At 37.1% G+C, this 20,260-nt stretch overlaps 2 protein-coding genes across 12 annotated transcripts in view; both read left to right on the top strand.

Annotated features, from left to right (window-relative positions):
• Window positions 1-2,177: 2,177 nt before the first annotated feature.
• On the top strand, window positions 2,178-10,433 carry fam20cl (family with sequence similarity 20 member C, like). Its single transcript, XM_051911377.1, has 10 exons — window positions 2,178-3,371; window positions 4,477-4,652; window positions 5,236-5,314; window positions 7,021-7,112; window positions 8,567-8,683; window positions 8,774-8,954; window positions 9,217-9,326; window positions 9,568-9,649; window positions 9,756-9,815; window positions 9,896-10,433. Exons 1-10 carry the CDS (start codon window positions 2,995-2,997, stop codon window positions 10,143-10,145), a joined length of 1,524 nt encoding a protein of 507 aa, XP_051767337.1. The 5' UTR covers window positions 2,178-2,994; the 3' UTR covers window positions 10,146-10,433.
• Window positions 10,434-13,109: 2,676 nt separating this feature from the next.
• The window catches only part of LOC127520983 (carcinoembryonic antigen-related cell adhesion molecule 1-like), a 47,513-nt gene continuing 40,362 nt past the window's right edge, over window positions 13,110-20,260 (top strand). For 8 of the 11 annotated variants that reach the window (XR_007932244.1, XR_007932245.1, XR_007932243.1 and 5 more), the window contains exons 1-2: window positions 13,110-14,762; window positions 14,951-15,292. Coding sequence is in view for 7 of the 11 variants with exons in the window: in XM_051909791.1 (XP_051765751.1) it covers window positions 14,717-14,762; window positions 14,951-15,292 (388 nt within the window). In the remaining 4 variants the exon portion in view is untranslated. Of the gene's footprint in view, window positions 14,763-14,950; window positions 15,293-16,308; window positions 16,999-17,073; window positions 17,165-20,260 lie in introns of those variants that run through there. The other 3 variants (XM_051909787.1, XM_051909771.1, XR_007932256.1) reach the window with 3 other exon arrangements.

Here is a 20,260-nt window from a genome sequence, read left to right on the forward strand (position 1 = left end):
TTGTTGAGGCACATTTTATTGACAGATTATTGCACAAGGGAGTGTAGAAATCTGGCTCAGAGCATCTGTTTACACACACACACACTGACCTGCTGTCAGGTTACTTTGCCCTCCATATCCATAAACACACATTAACCTTTCTTTGCTCACCTTTTTCACTTTTAAATATTCATACCTACAGCAAAAGTACATTTACCTGTGCATCAGGCATTGCACATTATGCTTAATAAGTAATACTTTACCAAATGTTGTCATCATTTACTAACTTCATGCTGTTCCAATTTTTTTCTTCTTCCGTGGAACACAAAAAACAGATGTTTAGCAGAATGTTCATGCTGCTCTTTTCCTTTAAATGAAATATGGCACAGGTGCTGTCAAGATCCAAAAAATTAAAACAAGTAATTAAAATAGTTCATAAACTGTGTGCTATATTTTGAGCACCATTATTCACTGAAATCTCTGCTGCAGCTTTCAAATCTTATTTGCATTCATGTACATTCAAATATGAATGAAACTGCATCACAACACTGTAAAAGGTAAATATTCTACAGTAAAACTTGCTAATTTTTTAACTGTAACTGTGTTTATAATTTTACTGTAAAAATACTGTGTTTTTTGCAAGCAAAAACTATAAATTACTGAAAAAAAGGAAGTTCCAGAAGTTCCTGCCTGAAAGATTTTGATAACCAAGGATTGGTATATTAATGTTATATCATTTAATGAAATATACGGTTATGATTTGTAAAATTGCAGGCACCAATATGACATCCCGTAATACCAGAAAAACATTGTCATATGTTTTATGCACAGATTAATTGTTCACAATAAGATCTATAGCATGCATTTAGAAAATAGATGGTTAATTTTGATTTGATTTGATTTCACCCCATATTTCTTTCTGCATCCCAGCAAAGAAAAAAAGTATCATTTGGGTTTGTAAGAATTTTCACTTTTGTGTGAGCTTGAAATGGTGAAATGCATCTTCCTGCCTGACATATTATAAAACCACAGTCAATCTTTTGGTCTGCAGCACTTAATGAAACTCTTGAAAAGGCTTTAAGCAGCCTCCCACACTGTAAACAACTTTGCTTTAAACATTTGGCCTTCTGGCATTTCCCTTTTGATCAGTTTCATTTCAAAACTGTTACTTAGCAACCCGCACAAACATCAAAGACCATCCGCTGATGGACACAAAATGATAACTAATTATATATGCGTACATGCACTTCTGTGTGTCTGTCTATCTATCTATCTATCGATCTATCTATCATAGTTACGCCATACACTTCCCCTTCTGCTGTGTATCTGATTTCTTATTGCATGCCACGATTAGCAAACATGCAGATTTGATCACAAAAGCAGCAGGCGGTGTGTGGTGTTCTCCGGGTTATTCATCTGCTGGGGCGCGATTAGATGTGTGGTTAATGTGGGTGCATGTGTGCTTGAGAGATGCACATGCCAATCTGTTGCCATGGTGAGGAGGTCCCCCATCAGATATACAGTGTGAAATTATGAGACCCAAAAGAGCATTTGTGCACCTGTCTCACCTGATTCGAAATGGTCTAGTTAGTAGAATTTGCGTTTTACTCTAGTTAAAACGATTTTTATGTCAAAGCTTTATGACACTAGGGAATATTGGGGAAAAGAAGCTAAGAACAACATTTCAGAATGCTCTGCAACTTTTATATAATTTCTGTTTGTTCAGTCCATCCAATGATTTTTTTGCCACACTTTTTATATCAGGAATGCAATTTTTTATGTTTATAAAAATGGAAAATCAATTTGTTTTATAATAAATAAATAAATAAATAGAATAATACAAAATAAAATATTAATATTTTATTTAATTTTCAATGATTTATTTTTATTTTAACATTCATATTTTTTATATATTACGTTTGAATATTTAATTTTTTGAAAATATATTTTTTATTAAGTTTAATTTAGATTAATATTAAATAAATTATTTTTATTAATATTAGCATTAACAACAAAGATTTTTTGACCAAATTTCTGTTTTTCTATTAGGATTTTTTTTTTTTTTTATGTTTATAAAAAGGAAAACCATTATAATTTATTATAAAATATTATAGTACAAAATAAAATATTAATATTTTATTACATTTTTATTACATTATTTTTGTATTTTAATATTAATATATAATTAAAATATTAATAGTTGTTTTTTTATTTTATTTGGATAATTTTTGATAATATTAATTAAATTATTTTCATCAGTATTAATATTAGCGTTGTCCTGGCTGATTTGGGATACAGTTGGAATGGGATAATTTGTTATTAAATTGTTTCTTGTCTAATCTTGAAAAAAAAAAAAAATCCTCCCCACATCATTGTAGTTTTGCATTATATAAATGATAGAGCATTTGAAAAATTGACAAAAATGTATAAATAATGAATAAATAATATTAAATAAAAAATAATAATAGATAATTCGATATGAGTGTCAGCTATCTTTTTATAAGTAAAAAGTGAATTTATTATTTTCATGGCCAATCCCCCAAACATTCAGTATCACTGTAAAAACCTCTTTAAGATGCTCCTGGACTAAAAATGCAGCACATGGTCTCTTTCCCAATGTGAAAAAAAATGAAAAAATTTGGGTCGCAGGAGGCTAGAGGACAACTTTGGTAAAAAGTGGCACAGTTTACCCCATTCTCCCCTATCATTTAATACATGTTCTTAGTAGAGAATACACTACCACTCTGCTAGACGTTGCAGGGGGTAAAGTAAACACGTCCATTCAGATCAGCCTAACCTGGCACCTCTCCTCTGTAATGTTTGAGAGACACAGGGAGTGCAAGAGAGCAAACAGGGGAATGAAGGTCTAAAGGACAATGTGAGCTTCCTTTTAGTCCAGGCAGACAGAGACGAAAACACCTTAAACTGGAAGCCGGGTATGTTTTGCTTTATATTCTTTAATACGGACGACTGTAGATTTGAAATTAATTCTCTTTGCTATCTCATTTCAGTACAATGAGAGTATGCACACGTCGACGTTTACAGACTTTGCGTATGTGGCTATTAATTGTCTTCCTGAGTCTGCATTTGCTCGTGGTTTCACTTGTCCTGTCCATGTACCACACTTCTTGTGAGCCCCGCTCGCACCCTGACATCCAGACCTCCATCAGCTTCTTCACTCAGAATACATCTACTTCAGCAAACACAATGGCTGCTGTAGGAACTGTCACCCACAAAATGGAAATAGACAGTGCAGCAGATGACCTTTCCAAACTGGAGGCTCTGTTCTCCCACCCGCTGTATAATATGCTCACCCCACCTGTGCCTGATGGTGATTGGTTGCTAAAAGTCAGAACGAAAAGAAAAGAGGAAGAGCGTAGCACTCAGCAGTGGTGAGGACTTTATGACATCAGTATTTTTTGCTACATGTGGATTTGTTTGTTCTTATAATCCAGGCTATATATATTTATATAAAGTATATACAGTATATATATATACTATAATATTATATATACTATAGTTGAATATATATATATTCAACTTTTTCCATGGTTCCACAATTGTTTGATTAACATTAATGAAACAGACAGCCTATATATTAAGACCAACTGTACAAAACAGATCTAATATAATGTTACATATCAGATGTTTTCCCCCAACAGTTAACCAAACGTTCACTTAAAACATAACAGATAATGTTTGCATGAATACTCGCCAAGACAGATAATTCTGTGTATATGTGTATAGTATATCGGGTCTGAAGCATCTGTGCGCGCTTCGGATCTGTCAGTCAGCCAGCGTGAGTAAGATCGATTTGTTTACATCAGCATGAGTTTGAAATCACATTTCATTGGTTCAGACTATGAATAGGCTATTCTACGAATATTCAAAAAGTTGGAATGCTGCACTTTAAAATGATAGCAAACTTGTGTTGAGGGGAACCGGCAGTTGTCAAAAAGCGAGCACAGAAAAACAGCTTTTTTTCATGGTCAAAGGAAAGGTACTCCTCTCAGAAAACGTACAAATAAAGATACTTTTAGATGTTTAATTGCTATTTGGAGCATTGGGATCGCTAGACGAGGGCTTAATGAAGTCATTTTTGTGAAAACTTTAATTTCCACCAAAATGGACATTTTTCACTTGTTTTGCCCTGTTGCTCGAAATTAGCATTGCGGCTTATTTTGCCAGCACGGGTCACATACATACATACATATATACATAACCTACTTGCAAATCATAGTGATGATTTATTTGTGAGTGAATTTTAAGTGAATTTTCAATGATTCAGTATAACTGGATCAAGATAATTACGATGAAATCATTCATTCTTTTTCTTTTTTCTTTTTTTTTTTGTAATGCCGCATCCTGGCCTCTAGATGTCAGTATAAAGTTCAAGACTCCTGCCATATCAGCCATTAAAACAAACATAATTACTTGGTAAACCTTTAATTATGACTACTATACAGTCAAAAACACATAAGTGATTCCCATCCTTAGGCTGAGTGCTAATGAGGATGGCTATGATCCTATCATCTGGAACGCCAGTGCCGAGACACATCCGCCTTGGCTCCGGTTTCACCTTGGTATATCTCGCTGGCAGATGTATCAGCACAAAGATCCCAGTCTGTCAGCGCTGACTCAGCAGCTGGCATCCCACCGCATTGTCAGTGCAGGTAGGTGACCTTAAATTTTGCAAAGCAAGGCCTTTATATGAGAAAGAAGGAGGGAGGAGGATGAGAGGTGCTTGGAAGTTTCCACCTCCCAGTAATTGTGAGACAAAGTTTAAAGTAAAATCACAGTGTAAGATTTAAAAGAACAGTTCAACCATGACAACTCACAAAATAGATTTTGTAGCATTTTATTGATAAGAATGGAGTTGATCTTGGCGGACAAGATCGCTGCTGGTGGTATGAGCACGTTTTCTGACATGATTTTTTCTGCTGAAACATTCTCAAAATTACAGGGATTAGGAAGGTAATGCAGGGAAAAGCTCTGTAGAACATCTAGACAGGTGGTGCTGGGGAGGAGGGCTAAAGAAAACTCTCTTGGAAAATAAATAAGATTGCCTATAGATAGGAAAGAGAGATGAATTAACTGAACTTTGCATTTATGAAAAATTAATTAAATTATTAGAAATAAAGTCAAAATTATGAGAACAAATGATGCAATGATATAAAGTTAAAATTACATTTGAGAAATAAAGTTGTAATTGTGAGATATTAAGTCTCATTAACAAGCTTTTTTGGTACTTTTCAGTGCAAAAATCAGGTGGGACGCAGCTGAAGTTGGTGATGTCATTTCGTAATTATGGAAAGGCGCTCTTCAAACCCATGAAGTGAGACTCAAGCATGTGCCTCTTAGTACAACAAATCATTATATTTGTCTATTTGTGTATGTATATGAGGAGCAGATGCTAAAGTCCTGCTGGAAAAGGAAATCAGCATCTCCATAAAGCTTGTCAGCAGATGGAAGCATAAAGTGCTCCAAAATCTCCTGGAAGATGGCTGAATTGACTTTGCACTTGATAAAACACAATGGACCAACACCAGCAGACGTCACGGCCCCCCCCCCAAATCATTACTGACTTCAGAAACTTCACACTAGACTTCAAGCAGCTTGGATTCTGTGCCTTTCCAGTCTTCCTTCAGACTCTGGGACCATGATTTCAACATGAAATGCAAAATTTACTTTTATCTGAAAAGAGGACTTTCGACCACTGTTCACTGTCCAGTTCTTTTTCTCCTTAGCCCAGGTAAGATGCTTCTGACGTTGTTTCTGGTTCAGAAGTGGCTTGGTAGTCCTTTTCCTGAAGATGTCTGAGTGTGGTGACTCTTGATGCGCTGACTCCGGCTTCATTCTACTCATTGTGAAGCTCTCCCAAGTGTTTGAATTGGCTTTACTTGACAGTATTCTCAAGCTTGCGGTCATCCCTGTTGCTTGTGCACCTTTGCCTACCCAATTTCTTCCTTCCAGTCAACTTTGCATTTAATATGCTTTGATACATCACTCTGTAAACAGCCACCCCATTCAGTAATGACCTTCTGTGACTTACTCTTTTTGTGGAGGGTGTCAATGATTGTCTCCTGGACCATTGCCAAGTCAGCAGTCTTCCCCATTAGTGTGGTTTCAAAGAACAAGAGATACCCGGAATTTATACTGTAGGGATGGTCATTTAATGAAACTCAAATGTAAATATTCTAATATTTTGAGATACTGGATTTTGGACTTTCATTAGCTGTACGCTCTAATCAACAAATTAAAAAAAAAAACTTTTGAAATGGTTTACTTTACATGTAGGGAATCTAGAATATATGAAAGTTTCATTTTTTTAAAAATAATTTACAATAAAAAAATGAACTTTTTCACGATATTCTAATTATATGACCAGCACCTGTATATGAGGATAGTTTAAGTGACTAATTGATAGACATTTTCTATTTGCTTATTAATTATTAAAATCATTCAGTGCTATAATGAGTGAGAAATTCTGATTTGAACCACAGACTTTTAGAGCATGTTTTTGCATTCCACTGTGCTGCCTTTCTGTTGTTTTTGTTCATGAACACGTGCTAGACAGACATGTCAGACATTGCGCTCGTGTCTTTTGCAGCATTTCACATATGACATGGTGGTCTAAAAAAACACAATGCTGCTCAGGTTAAAAATGTATTTGCGCTTTTTCAATCTTATTGACCTGCATCTCACATTTCTATAAGCAAAAAAAATGTGTTTTGTGTGAACTGGCATTTAAAAGCATGACACTAAGAGCAGTGAAATGAAAAAATGCAAGTGGAATGAAAAATGCAAGGTATTGAGATGCATTTTTTAAAAGATTAACTACTTTTAACCTGAGCAGTGCATTTTTGGAATGTTGTGTCATGTGCAACAGTCAAACACTGGAAAATGCAATGAAAAACAATGGCAAGGCAATGCAGTGCAGTGGAGTCTGTTGAACAACCCATAAGACATTGTAAAGGAACAGTGAAGCAGCTCAGATACAGTATGTTAGTGTAATTCAAGATCATTCTCATTCAACTGAAGACAGGAACGTCATGAGGAGACCAATGTGAATCTGTATTATTTCTCTGACTTTGAGAGGCACAATGCTGAAATCGCAGCCTTCCACCTGGACAGGTAAGAGAGACATGTACTGACATTTAATTCATGTGTGAGTTGTTTTTATGAGTCAGTTCTTTTCAATGAATCAGTCAAATCGGTTCACAAATCACTCTGAATGATTCATTAGCTAATCACTCAGAAGTTATTTTTTAAAAGTATTTTTTTAAAGTAATGCATAAAAAGTTATTTTTTAAAAGTAATGCATAAAAAGTAACTAATTACGTTACTTAGTTTCTTGTTATGGAAAAACGAGAAAAAACGAGCGTTAAAGGACACAAAAGTGGATACAGGCAACTAAGACAGAGCGCAACGTGTCATATTCGTCTTGAGAACAATGCCCACTGGAGGGGAACGTAATCGGCGACAGGATATGCTATAAAAAAACAAAAAAAAACATTCATTATTTTTAACCATGTCAAAGGATTATTTCACCACCCTATGTGAACCTGAGAAGAGGAGGTATATTGAGAAACTAAATTAATTGGTCTGTGTCAGTGCTCCTTTTCCTTACCTTCCTTTTGTTGGAGAAATTATCCAAATGAATGACCCAACGTGAAATACCCTGACATCTACAACTATTTGCCGCAAAGGGCACTTTCACTTTCGCGATCAAAGTGCACGCCACTGATAAGCATTGTAAATGCGGTATTACACCATATACATACCAATTAAATGCGCAGGTCTCCTCTCTTGCGTCCTCCCCACTGCGTCGCTGGTCGAGGCAATTATTACTTTCGTTTCGCTTTCAGATATCTCTTTTATAGATGCCATCAATGCTTTTACCTTTCTAGATGTAATTAGATGTAAATCAAAACAGTCCTTAAACTATAAATCCTCACGAAAACTTCAGTCAAGCCAGCTCGCGCGTCAACCTGAGAGATCAGCCTCCTTACCTTAAAGTGTCAAATTTCTCAGTTTCTGAATGGCTTGATTGACAAACGCTAACGTTCGGGCATGATTTATATACCATCGACCTGTCCTAAAACGTTAGCACGCTTTGATCGATTGTTTGGAGATCGCGTGTTTCTCTGTTCGAGAGCGGATTTCCTGTTCATATCCGCGACAAAACAGTTGATTATTTACGAACGAAAGCTCACAGAAACGTGAAAATGGTCTCATTTGAAAGAAAATATCCTAAGGTAAAAGATGATATAGTGTGACTGATTGAAGCAGCCCTTATCAAAAGTGCGGGGGTCGATTTCTGTCTTTTCAAAACTGCGGAGGTCCTGACCCCCCTGTCCCCCGTGTCAACGGCGCGCCTGTTAGAAAGCTAATATTAATTGTGCTGGGCCAATTGGTATTCGTCCACTTTGACATTTACTACTTAATAAGAACTATTTGATAAAATTTTGATATTTACAAGTATATATGCTGAGTGTCAGTCAGGATCCCACAATTTACCCATTCTTCCTGCTGATGCACATTCTGTATTCTATTCTGAACACAACTCTTTCTCTTTCACAATAAGGGATACTGGGTTTCAGAAGGGTGCCTCCAGTGGTTGGGAGGCTTATTAATGTAATAAAAGAGATCAAAGACATCACCACTGACCATAAACTGGCCACAACATTTTTCACTTCCCCAGGTTCGTCCCACTTGGCTCTTATCTTCCTCCATCACTTCCTCTGGAACATGGTGTATTTATAAGTCACAATCTGTCTTGCACTTTCTGCAGTGGGGAATGCGTGTTTTTACGGCCAGTGTTCCTATTACTGCTCCACGGAGCATGCTATCTGTGGACGTCCCGTCATGATAGAGGGGTCTTTGGCTGCTATGCTGCCAGACCTGTCGTTGGCACAGCGCCGCTCATGGAAGAGCCCCTGGAGGCGGTCCTACAGCCGAAGCAAGCTGGCTCTGTGGGTGGAGTGTGTGTTTTTTGTTATTTAAAGGGATAGTTTACCCAAAAATGAAAACATTGTCATTATTTACTCACGTTCATGTCATTCTAAATCTGTTTGATTCTTCTGTGAAAGTCAATGTGGTCCAAAGTTGCTTTCTGGACCCCACTGACTTTCTTTTACGTTCTTCTTTGTTGTGTTTTTGTACATAGGCTATTTACAATGTGTGATTCACAATGGAGAAGCCACAGTATCTAACCAATGATTATTTCTGTAACAGGTGGGAGACAAATAACAACTACTGTGTCTCAGTAAAAAAGTCTCCTCCCTACGACCGAGGCACTCGATTGGTGGATCTGATTGACATGAGCATTCTGGACTTCCTTATGAGTGAGTAATGGAATAGTACAGATGACTCAAGGGTGAACACTTATAAAAAAGTAACATGGTTTGCTATGTATACCACAGAAATACCATGTTTTTGTACGCTAACCATGGCTTGCTTTCAAATATCTTGGTGTCACATGTCAGTACCAGGGTATATGTAATGAATATGGTAATAATTTAATATGGTAGGTCAGTACTCTAAAATCTTCATGTTTTCCTGATACTTTCCATCTACCATCTTCAGGTAACATGGATAGGCACCACTATGAAACATTTGAGAAGTTTGGCAATGACACATTTCTCATACACTTAGACAACGGAAGAGCGTGAGTATTCAAAATCAATAGTCCATGAGGTTTTCTGATGATGTTTTGTTTGGATCACTTTGAATGGGCATGATGCTTCTGTGTGCAAATGATGTGCATGTTATAGGTTTGGACGTCACTCCAAAGATGAACCTTCTATTTTGGCTCCTCTTGTGCAGTGCTGCAGGTAAAGTGAACATCAGTAACAATTAGTTACTTTGTGGTTTTTTTTTTATCGTCTTATTATTTCCTTGCTCTTTCCCTCAGGGTCCGTCGTTCCACGTTGCTTCGTTTACGTCTGCTCTCTCTCCCGCTGTATCGGTTGAGTGATGTCATGCGTGCATCTTTGGCTCAGGATCCCCTTGCAGCGATGGCTCCTCTCCTTACTGATCCACATCTTTCCGCTCTAGATCGTCGCCTAGCAACAGTCATTCAAACCATCCAGGACTGTCTGGAACAGCATCAACATCACAGTGATGTCATATATGATGACATCACTGATTACCCTTGGGCTTGATTATTTAGATCTATGTTGTGATGTATAGCCACACTGTAAACAATCAATTACACATTATATAGTTGTAAAATAATGTTAAATGAAGTGGATTATTGCCATCTGTGACCAGTACTTGATGCATGATTTGAGACAAAATTGAAGACAAAATGTTTGCAAGTAACATATAAATCATACATGTTATTTAAGTACCAAACTCTCCGAGTAAGCAAAGCTATCTCAGTTGGCATAACAGGTAGGCATATTTAAAGGCCCACTGAAACGCCTTGGAATACGCAGCATTATACAAACCTGATTCCAAAAAAGTTGAGACACTGTACAAATTGTGAATAAAAAAGGAATACAATGATGTGAAAGTTTCAAATTTCAATATTTTACTCAGAATACAACATAGATGACATATCAAATGTTTAAACTGAGAAAATGTATCATTTTAAGGGAAAAAAATTAGTTGATTTTAAATTTCATGGCATCAACACACCTCAAAAAAGTTGGGACAAGGCCATGTTTACCACTGTGTGGCATCCCCTCTTCTTTTTATAACAGTCTGCAAACGTCTGGGGACTGAGGAGACAAGTTGCTCAAGTTTAGGAATAGGAATGTTGTCCCATTCTTGTCTAATACAGGCTTCTACTTGCTCAAGTGTCTTAGGTCTTCTTTGTTGCATCTTCCTCTTTATGATGCACCAAAAGTTTTCTATGGGTGAAAGATCTGGACTGCAGGCTGCCATTTCAGTACCTGGATCCTTCTTCTACGCAGCCATGATGTTGTAATTGATGCAGTATGTGGTCTGGCATTGTCATGTTGGAAAATGCAAGGTCTTCCCTGAAAGAGATGACGTCTGAATGGGAGCATATGTTGTTCTAGAACTTGGATATACCTTTCAGCATTGATGGTGCCTTTCCAGATGTGTAAGCTGCCCATGCCACACGCACTCATGCAAAGCGTTGATAACAACTTGGGTTGTCCTTGTCCTCTTTAGTCCGGATGACATGGCGTCCCAGTTTTCCAAAAAGAACTTCAAATTTTGATTCGTCTGACCACAGAACAGTTTTCCACTTTGCCACAGTCCATTTCAAATGAGCCTTGGCCCAGAGAAAACGCCTGCGCTTCTGGAACATGTTTAGATATGGCTTCTTTTTTGACCTATAGAGTTTTAGCCAGCAACGGCGAATGGCACGGTGGATTGTGTTCACCGACAATGTTTTCTGGAAGTATTCCTGAGCCCATGTTGTGATTTCCATTACAGTAGCATTCCTGTATGTGATGCAGTGCCGTCTAAGGGCCCGAAGATCACGGGCATCCAGTATGGTTTTCCGGCCTTGACCCTTACGCACAGAGATTGTTCCAGATCCTCTGAATCTTTGGATGATATTATGCACCGTAGATGATGATAACTTCAAACTCTTTGCAATTTTTCTCTGAGAAACTCCTTTCTGATATTGCTCCACTATTTTTCGCCGCAGCATTGGGGGAATTGGTGATCCTCTGCCCATCTTGACTTCTGAGAGACACTGCCACTCTGAGAGGCTCGTTTTATACCAAATCATGTTGCCAATTGACCTAATAAGTTGCAAATTGGTCCTCCAGCTGTTCCTTATATGTACATTTAACTTTTCTGGCCTCTTATTGCTACCTGTCCCAACTTTTTTGGAATGTGTAGCTCTCATGAAATCCAAAATGAGCCAATATTAGGCATGACATTTCAAAATGTCTCACTTTCAACATTTGATATGTTATCTATATTCTATTGTGAATAAAATATAAGTTTATGAGATTTGTAAATTATTGCATTCCTTTTTTATTCACAATTTGTACAGTGTCCTAACTTTTTTGGAATCGGGTTTGTAGTGCCTGTGGCTAGAAAACAAGCCCAAAATCATCACCCCTTCACCAGCATGTCGTTCCACACCCGTAAGACCTTCGCAATACCCTTCCCAATTTTAACACGTTATTTTTTACTGTGATTAATTAATTTAATTAATGCGTTATATCGACAGCTCTAATATATATATAAAGTGTTATTTTCCGTATCAGGACATAATAAAAAATCATCTGGTCCTTGGCAGGTCTTAAAATCTGGGGAAAAAACCTCAGATGAACAACAATGACATATCACACCATGTCATTATTTATTTTACAAAAAAAAGCCAAAATGGAAAAGCCATGGGTGACAAACTAAGGACACCCTATGATTCAATTGCTTGTAGAGGCACTTACAATAACTTGTAGTAATCATTTTCTCTATGACTTTATCAGTCTCTCACATCATTCTGGAGGAATTTTGGCCCATTCTTCTTTACAACATTGCTCCAGTTTATTGAGGTTTTTGGGCACCACAGCTTTTCAGTCGGGATGAAGTCTGGACTTGACTTGGCCATTGCAACACCTTTATTCTTTCCTTTTTCAGTCATTCTGTTGCAGATTTGCTGGTGATCCTTAGATCATTGTCCAGTTGCATAACCCAATTTTGGCCCGCTCTTCTTACCAACATTGCTCCGGTTTATTGAGGTTTTTGGGCATTTGTCTATGCACACCACAGCTTTTCAGTCAGGATGAGGTCTGGACTTGACTGTGCCATTGCAACACCTTTATTCTTTTCTTTTTCAGATTTGCTGGTGATCTTCAGGTCATTGTCCAGTTGCATGACCCAATTTTGGCCAAGCTTTAGCTGTCGGACCAATGGCCTCACATTTGATTCTAGAATACTTTGGTATACAGAGAAGTTTGTGGTCGACTCAATGACATCAAAAAAACAAAATAACGACTTTTCAACAATATAGTAATGGGCCGATTTCAAAACACTGCTTCAGAGCTTTACGAATCAAATCAGTGATTTGGAGCGCCAAAGTCACATGATTTCAGCAGTTTAGCCATTTGATAGGAAATCCAAATCAATGATTCGATTCGTAAAGCTCCGAAGCAGTGCTTTGAAATCTGCCAATCACTATATTGTTGAAAAGTCGTTATTTAGTTTTTTTGGCGCACAAAAAGTATTCTCGTCGCTTTATAATATTAAGGTAGAACCACTGAACATGAACTGTTTTAAATATGTTTTTAGTACCTTTATGGATCTTGAGAGAGGAAATGTCATTGCTGTGAATGCAGGCCTCACTGAGCCATCGGATTTAATCAAAATATCTTAATTTGTGTTCCGAAGATGAATGAAGGTCTTACGGGTGTAGAACGACATGAAGGTGAGTAATAAATTACATTATTTTCATTTTTGGGTGAACTAGCCCTTTAACAATTTGAGAACAAAGTATAGCAATAATAATAATTTGCACGGTTTGACGTGATCCGAGCTAAGCGATCGTTAGATTTAAACATCATTGGCAGCGCGATTTATTGTAATGCTTTTTTTCTCAGTTGGTCAGAACAAAAGTGCCAGACATGTTACTTACTTGTTTAGATGATATTTATCAGTGAAAATTCTCATTTTGGTCATACTTCCGTAGAGTATACCAGATGTAGAATCTGTGATTCTGAAGTACAAACATTAGATTCATCCGCGCTGAGGAGCCGTGCCGATACACAACCCACGTAAAGATGATAATTCCGCAAATAACTGCAGTTGCAGTTTTCAAACAGAGATGGCGACAAAGAGGCAACTTATGGACTGCGGCTTTAAAAACTTGATTTTCACCACAAGGGAGAATATAATTAAAAAATGTAAATATTAAATATAAATCTAAAAATATTACAATAATAAAATATATTAAAAACTTTAACATTAATTACAGAAAAATGTGTGATTAGTTAATTTTTTAATATCTAATTAAATGTTAATTACAATATCTTTAATACTTGAGTTACAGTCAGGTACTTTTTTCCCATTTTTTAACTGTCACCATTGGTGTATAACGCAACAAGGCTTGCTGAAGTCAACAGATTTTAATAAAAGACCTACTTATCTCTAAATATCAGAAATTTTGATCCATTCATGACCAAGGAAGATTATTTAAGGTTGTAAAATGTCATGTGGTGTGACTCAACCAAAACTTAATGATGTTTATGAATTAATACAGTTTCATCACATGATGTTTCATTAAATCATTAAATGAACTTTTATTGAGAATGGTGTAAAGGTTTTCCAATGGTGTGTAAACCATATGAAATCAACAAATACTTTTCTGTAAATCTGAAATCTGTTTTGAACAAGATTTGTCATTGACTCAACTGGGAAACGTAAAGCCTAAAAGTGAACTTGAAGCTATAAAACATCTAGATGCTCCTGTAGTGGGGAGTTAACTGCCGCTGCCCAACAACAAGTGGGTAAAAAAGGCTTCATAAAAAGGAAGGAAATAAGATCATCTGTTTGCCTGGTCTTCAGACGTTGACAGCACTTTTGCGAATTCTTCATAACTGGAGAAATCTGCAACATGTAAGTATACATGTAATTGTTTTTGGAAAATTGTCAAATTAATATTTTGTTAACCATGTTATAACTTTAAACGCAATTCATGTAGGAGTTATTGAATGATTTAAAAAATAATGTGTGCCTCTCTCTCTATGTTTTTTTTTTTTTTTTTTTAATTCTGGACAAACAAGTAAATGATTTTCAAAGTTAAAGCATGGACATCAGACTCATATCACTGATCCTACTTATACACATTTCAGGTAAGATTATTGTGTTAATGGATTATAGTGTATCAATGTCTTATCAAAATGTATTTCTATATACTACAGACATTTTAGACATGAAGGAGAGTTGCCTCACTGCTGTCAGAGTTTCATGTTGTTTATCATATGAGGATCTTTCCTTCATCGATGCAAACATTTTAGTCTGAGTGTTAACTTTTCATCAGGCTGTCTATCATTGGACCTTCTCTCTGTGACCTGTGAAGATGTTTGTGCTCTGAGGGAAAACACTGTGCAGCTGAGATGTTCTTATTCTGAAATCAACGTCAAAACTGTGTTCTGGTTCAGCCGGAAACAGAGTAAAAACTGGAGAAAGACTGATGAACCTGAAGATTTGACTGTAGACTTGGACTACTCAGGACGAGTGAAGAAGGAGGCCGTAAACGACCATTCAACACTCACAATTTCAGACCTGAGAGAGAGAGACTCTGGAGAATATCAGCTCATGTTCATCATGAAGGATGGAGTTAAATGTCTCGGCTCAGTCGCTGTCAATCTAACAGTCACAGGTGAAACTGAGACTAGATTCTGGTCAGTTCAGCTGTTTTCATTTGTCATGTGATGAAGTGTTTCTTAATTTTTACTTTAATTCAGACCTGCAGGTGAGGATGAATCCTGCAACTACAGACCCGAGAGATGAGACAGTAAAACTGACCTGTGGTTCTTCCTGTGATTTGACATCCAGACCGCAGAATTACTTCTGGAAAAAAAATGGACAATATTCATATATATACAAAGGCATTAGTTTTCTACCCAAAGAAGCTGGAAGTTACTCCTGTTCTCTTACTGCAGACTATAAGATTTCCTCCTCTGCTGTGTGTGAGTGACACTTGATATGTTTATTTAATGAACAATAATATAATATCAGTGTTCATACATGAGTATATGTGGACATGTTTAAAGGTTTTTTCATATGAATGTTCATTATGAAAATTGTTTGTTATTTCGTCATGCAATTTGTCTGTGCAAATGAAAGTGTGCCATTTAAGACATGGTGCCAGTCCCAGTACCCACACTTGTAGACGTTGCACTTGACCTCTCATCTGTTGCATGATGTTTCTTCTTATTTTGTGACAAACATTCATCTTGGTGTAAACAGGCCCTAATTAGGCCTTAATTATGACTTTCACAGCAGGATTCTGTGTCTCTTTCAGGTATTTCTAAGGATCACTGCTGGGATGTGACTTACACCTCTAGAAGAGTCTGTGCTTTGATGGGCTCAACAGTAGACATTTCCTGCACATACTCACATCCCTCTGGTTATACTGTATATAAAACATTCTGGCATTACGATCGGCCTGGTGACTTCAAGGATCTGCGTGAGAAGCATCAGTTTGCTGGTCATGTGGAGTATGTGGGGAACACACTGAGAATCAAAGAGCTCAAGATGAACGATTCTGGAGAATATCGATTCAGGATCATCACTGACACAACAGGAGGAACATACTCTGGAACACCTGGAGTCATCCTTACTGTTACAGGTAACTGATAATGATGAATCAAAATCAAATTTTAATGATTTTAATGCCACTAATTGTGGCAAACTGTTCACAAGTACTACTACTGTGCCATTATATAAAAGTTTTTGTTTTACATATGAGTTTTTTTTTTTTGGTAATTGTGACTGAGGTTTTAAATTTTAGTTTTGATTCGGGTGGATTCAAACCACTGCAGACAGTCGGTTAGAAATATATAATGACATTTAATTTGAAGAATTAAATTTAAAGCGTTTACTGAAGGCAAAGTTGTGGTTTTTATGTGCACGCACAACTATATTACATCAGTAACTTTGGGATGCTGCAGACAAACATGAGAAGCGGATTACTCATGAAGAGAGTTCACGTTCTGTATGTCTGCTCAGCGCACCTGCTCCACTTCCTGACAGCACGTGGTGCACATGATGGTGATATTAAAAATGTTGATTGGTCACATGAAGACAGTTCAAGAAGCCTTTTGAACAGTAATGTTAGGCCTTAACATTTCTTACTTCAATTCTCTTTTTCAGATACGATGGTGATAAGCAGCACAGACATTATATCAGAGTGACAGGAAGTGATATTAAGCTGTTCAACTAAATGCACTCTGAACAACAAACACACTTACATCTGGTACAAGAACGGACGGCAGGTAACGGATGGATTCACTAAAGACAACAAGCTGTACCTGGACTCAGTCAGCAATGAAGAGCTTCAAGAGTATTCCTGTGCTGTAGGAGGTAACACATCTCTCATGATCTCTGATTTCAGGTGGTTTCTCTGATAGTCATGATTCACTTCTTTGTGTTGTGAAGATCCAGTGGACAGCACAGCGTTCAGCCATTATACAGTCATTCTGCTGGTGTTTTTACCTCAGTTTCTCATAATAGCAGCTCTGTGGATGTGGTGAGTAAAACATCCAGTGAAATTCACATCTCCATGACGTTCAGTTAATGAAATGAATTCAGATTATAAGAATGTGAATTATGATTCAACAGGTTTTTCATCAGAATGCATCTAATATCTAAACCAAACTGAAAACAAAATTGTAGGTGAGAAATTATGTATATAGATAATCTACTGTAAGAGATGCAATGACAAAAACACTGTTGTAAATGTATTTAATATCTTTGTTTGTCTGTCTCAGACTCTGATGTTCCACATCTGTTCATCTGCTGTCTGTCCATCAGAGCTGGTGGAGTGATGTCATTGTGAGATCATCACCTAGCAACAGTCAGAACTGTCAACAACAACATCAGTGATACAGTGGTGTCATATACAGTGACTTCTCAATGACTGCTCAGTCTGCATAATCAAACACAACGATAGTACAAGTTTTTTCTGCTTATGCTTAGTATAAGAAGAAACTTTTTATTCTTTAAAACTCCTTCAAAGATCCACTTTAATGAAGTGGTGCCAACTTTGTGTTCTGTTTAACGTTAACTTATGATTTATTTTTTCAGTTTTAGTGCACTTTCATATTTTATATTTCAATGGATGAACTGTAACCACAGTAATGATGCAGATCAAAATTAATAAACAATTCAACAAGTGAACAAACTGTTTATTTACCAGGATTTGTGCCCTAATATTTTGGGCCCAAGCAATGCTGTGTCCGGTTTAAGCTTGGTAGACTTCATTGCTTTATAATCTGTGCTTAACTGTAAATGTTTTAGTTTGCTACAAAAATGGAAAGGTTGTTGTTTACTTGATATCATTGGTACTGTAATTACTTTGCAGGTTTTCCTTTTTGTTAGTTGTTTACAGTAGGCGTGCTGAAGTTGTCACTGACTGAAGTTTAAACTAGCCCATGGTAAGCATTCAGCTTTTTTTTTTTTTTTTTTGTGGTTATGTCAGTTTGTGAGGGTTTTATTCTACTTATTTAGCTACTTTTTAATGTCTGTGGTTAGGTGTTTAAGAAGTAAAGCACTGTAAAATAATGTCCGTGGGGTGCAAATATTTGTTGTTAAGATGTCTGTTAACAGCATGAAAACACATTGAAGGTCCAGACTTAAAATTCAGTGACAAATCAATAACTATTCAGTATTCACTGCACTATTTAATAGTTCCCTCTTTTCTTTTAAATTAATTGTAGCTTTAGAGAAGCATTTACTCTAATTAGAAACATTACAACATCTTTGGTCTACACAAAGGAAACAATGGTATCAGCAGTCAAGTAAACAAAATATAACAAACACTATCTACTCTGGACTAGTAAAGTAATAGTAGGAGGTGTAAGCTTTATTTTTGGGAAGAAACTGCATTCTGATATACACTATATTGCCAAAAATATTGGGACACCCCTCCAAATCATTGAATTCAGGTGTTCCAATCACTTACATCGCCACAGGTGTATAAAATCAAGCACTAGGCATGCAGACTGTTTCTACAAACATTTGTGAAAGAATGGGTCACTCTCAGGAGCTCAGTGAATTCAAGCGTGGTACTGTGATAGGTTGCCACCTGTGCAATAAGTCCATTCGTGAAATTTCCTCACTACTAAATATTCCACGGTCAACAGTTAGTGGTATCATAACAAAGTGGAAGCAATTGGGAACAACAGCAACTCAGCCACGAAGTGGTAGGCCACGTAAAAATCACAGAGCGGGGTCAGCGCATGCTGAGGAGCACAGTGCGCAGAAGTTGCCAACTTTCAGCAGAGTCAATAGCTACAGACCTCCAAACTTCGTGTGGCCTTCAGATTAGCTCAAAAACAGTGCGTAGAGAGCTTCATGGAATGGGTTTCCATGGCCGAGCAGCGGCTTCTAAGCCTTACTGTTCTCTGGAGTGACAAATTACGCTTCTCTCTCTCTCAAGCCGATGGACGAGTCTGGGTTTGGTGGTTGCCAGGAGAACAGTACTTGCCTGACTGCATTGTGCCAAGTGTAAAGTTTGGTGGAGGGGGGATTATGGTGTGGGGTTGTTTTTCAGGGGTTGGGCTTGGCCCCTTAGTTCCAGTGAAAGGAACTCTTAATGCTTCAGCATACCAAAACATTTTGGACAATTTCATGCTCCCAAATTTGTGGGAACAGTTTGGCGATGGCCACTTCCTGTTCCAACATGACTGTGCACCAGTGCACAAAGTAATGTCCATTAAGACATGGATGAGTGAGTTTGGTGTGGAGGAACTTAACTGACCTGCACAGAGCCCTGACCTCAACCCGATAGAACACCTTTGGGATGAATTAGAGCGGAGACTGCGAGCCAGGCCTTCTCGTCCTACAACAGTGCCTATCCAAATGCGCTTCTAGAAGAATAGTCAACAATTCCCATAGACATACTCCTAAACCTTGTGGAAAGCCTTCCCAGAAGAGTTGAAGCTGTTATAGCTGCAAAGGGTGGGCCAACTCCATATTAAACCCTACGGATTAAGAATGGGATGTCATTAAAGTTCATGTGCATGTAAAGGCAGACGTCCCAAAACTTTTTGCAATATAGTGTACAAATTAATCTCCTTGTAGCCTGACATTACCTGAACAAAATACAAAAACAAAGTAAAAAATTTGGACTAAACCTCCCGATTCATATGGATTAGTTTTACGATCTCTTTATGAACTTTTTGAAGTGTCAAAGTGGTAGTTGTATAGGCTGTCAATGGAGAAACAGAAAGCTCTCAGATTTCATTAAATATATCTTCATTTGTGTTTCGAAGATGAACAAAAGTCTTGCGGGTTTGGAACGATATGAGGGTGAGTAAATAATGACAGAATTTTTATTTTTGGGTAAACTAATCCTTGATAACTATATAACTTGAATGCGCAAGGAACAATAGCCTATATCAAAGTTTCAGATTAGGTCTAGTATTTGTTAACTGATTTCCAGTTTATATATCCATTCAATTTTAGATTTAGATCAACTTTATCCATTCTATGATATTGTCAATCTTCCATCATGCACCTGATGGCAAAACATTTATGTAAAGGTACATAAATTACCTATCTATCTGATTTGTATTATGTAATCGTCACCATTATGTTCAGTTCAAGGACATTCAGTTTGTTG

Source organism: Ctenopharyngodon idella, chromosome 10 (assembly GCF_019924925.1).
Source record: "Ctenopharyngodon idella isolate HZGC_01 chromosome 10, HZGC01, whole genome shotgun sequence".
NCBI classification, from domain to species: domain Eukaryota; kingdom Metazoa; phylum Chordata; class Actinopteri; order Cypriniformes; family Xenocyprididae; genus Ctenopharyngodon; species Ctenopharyngodon idella.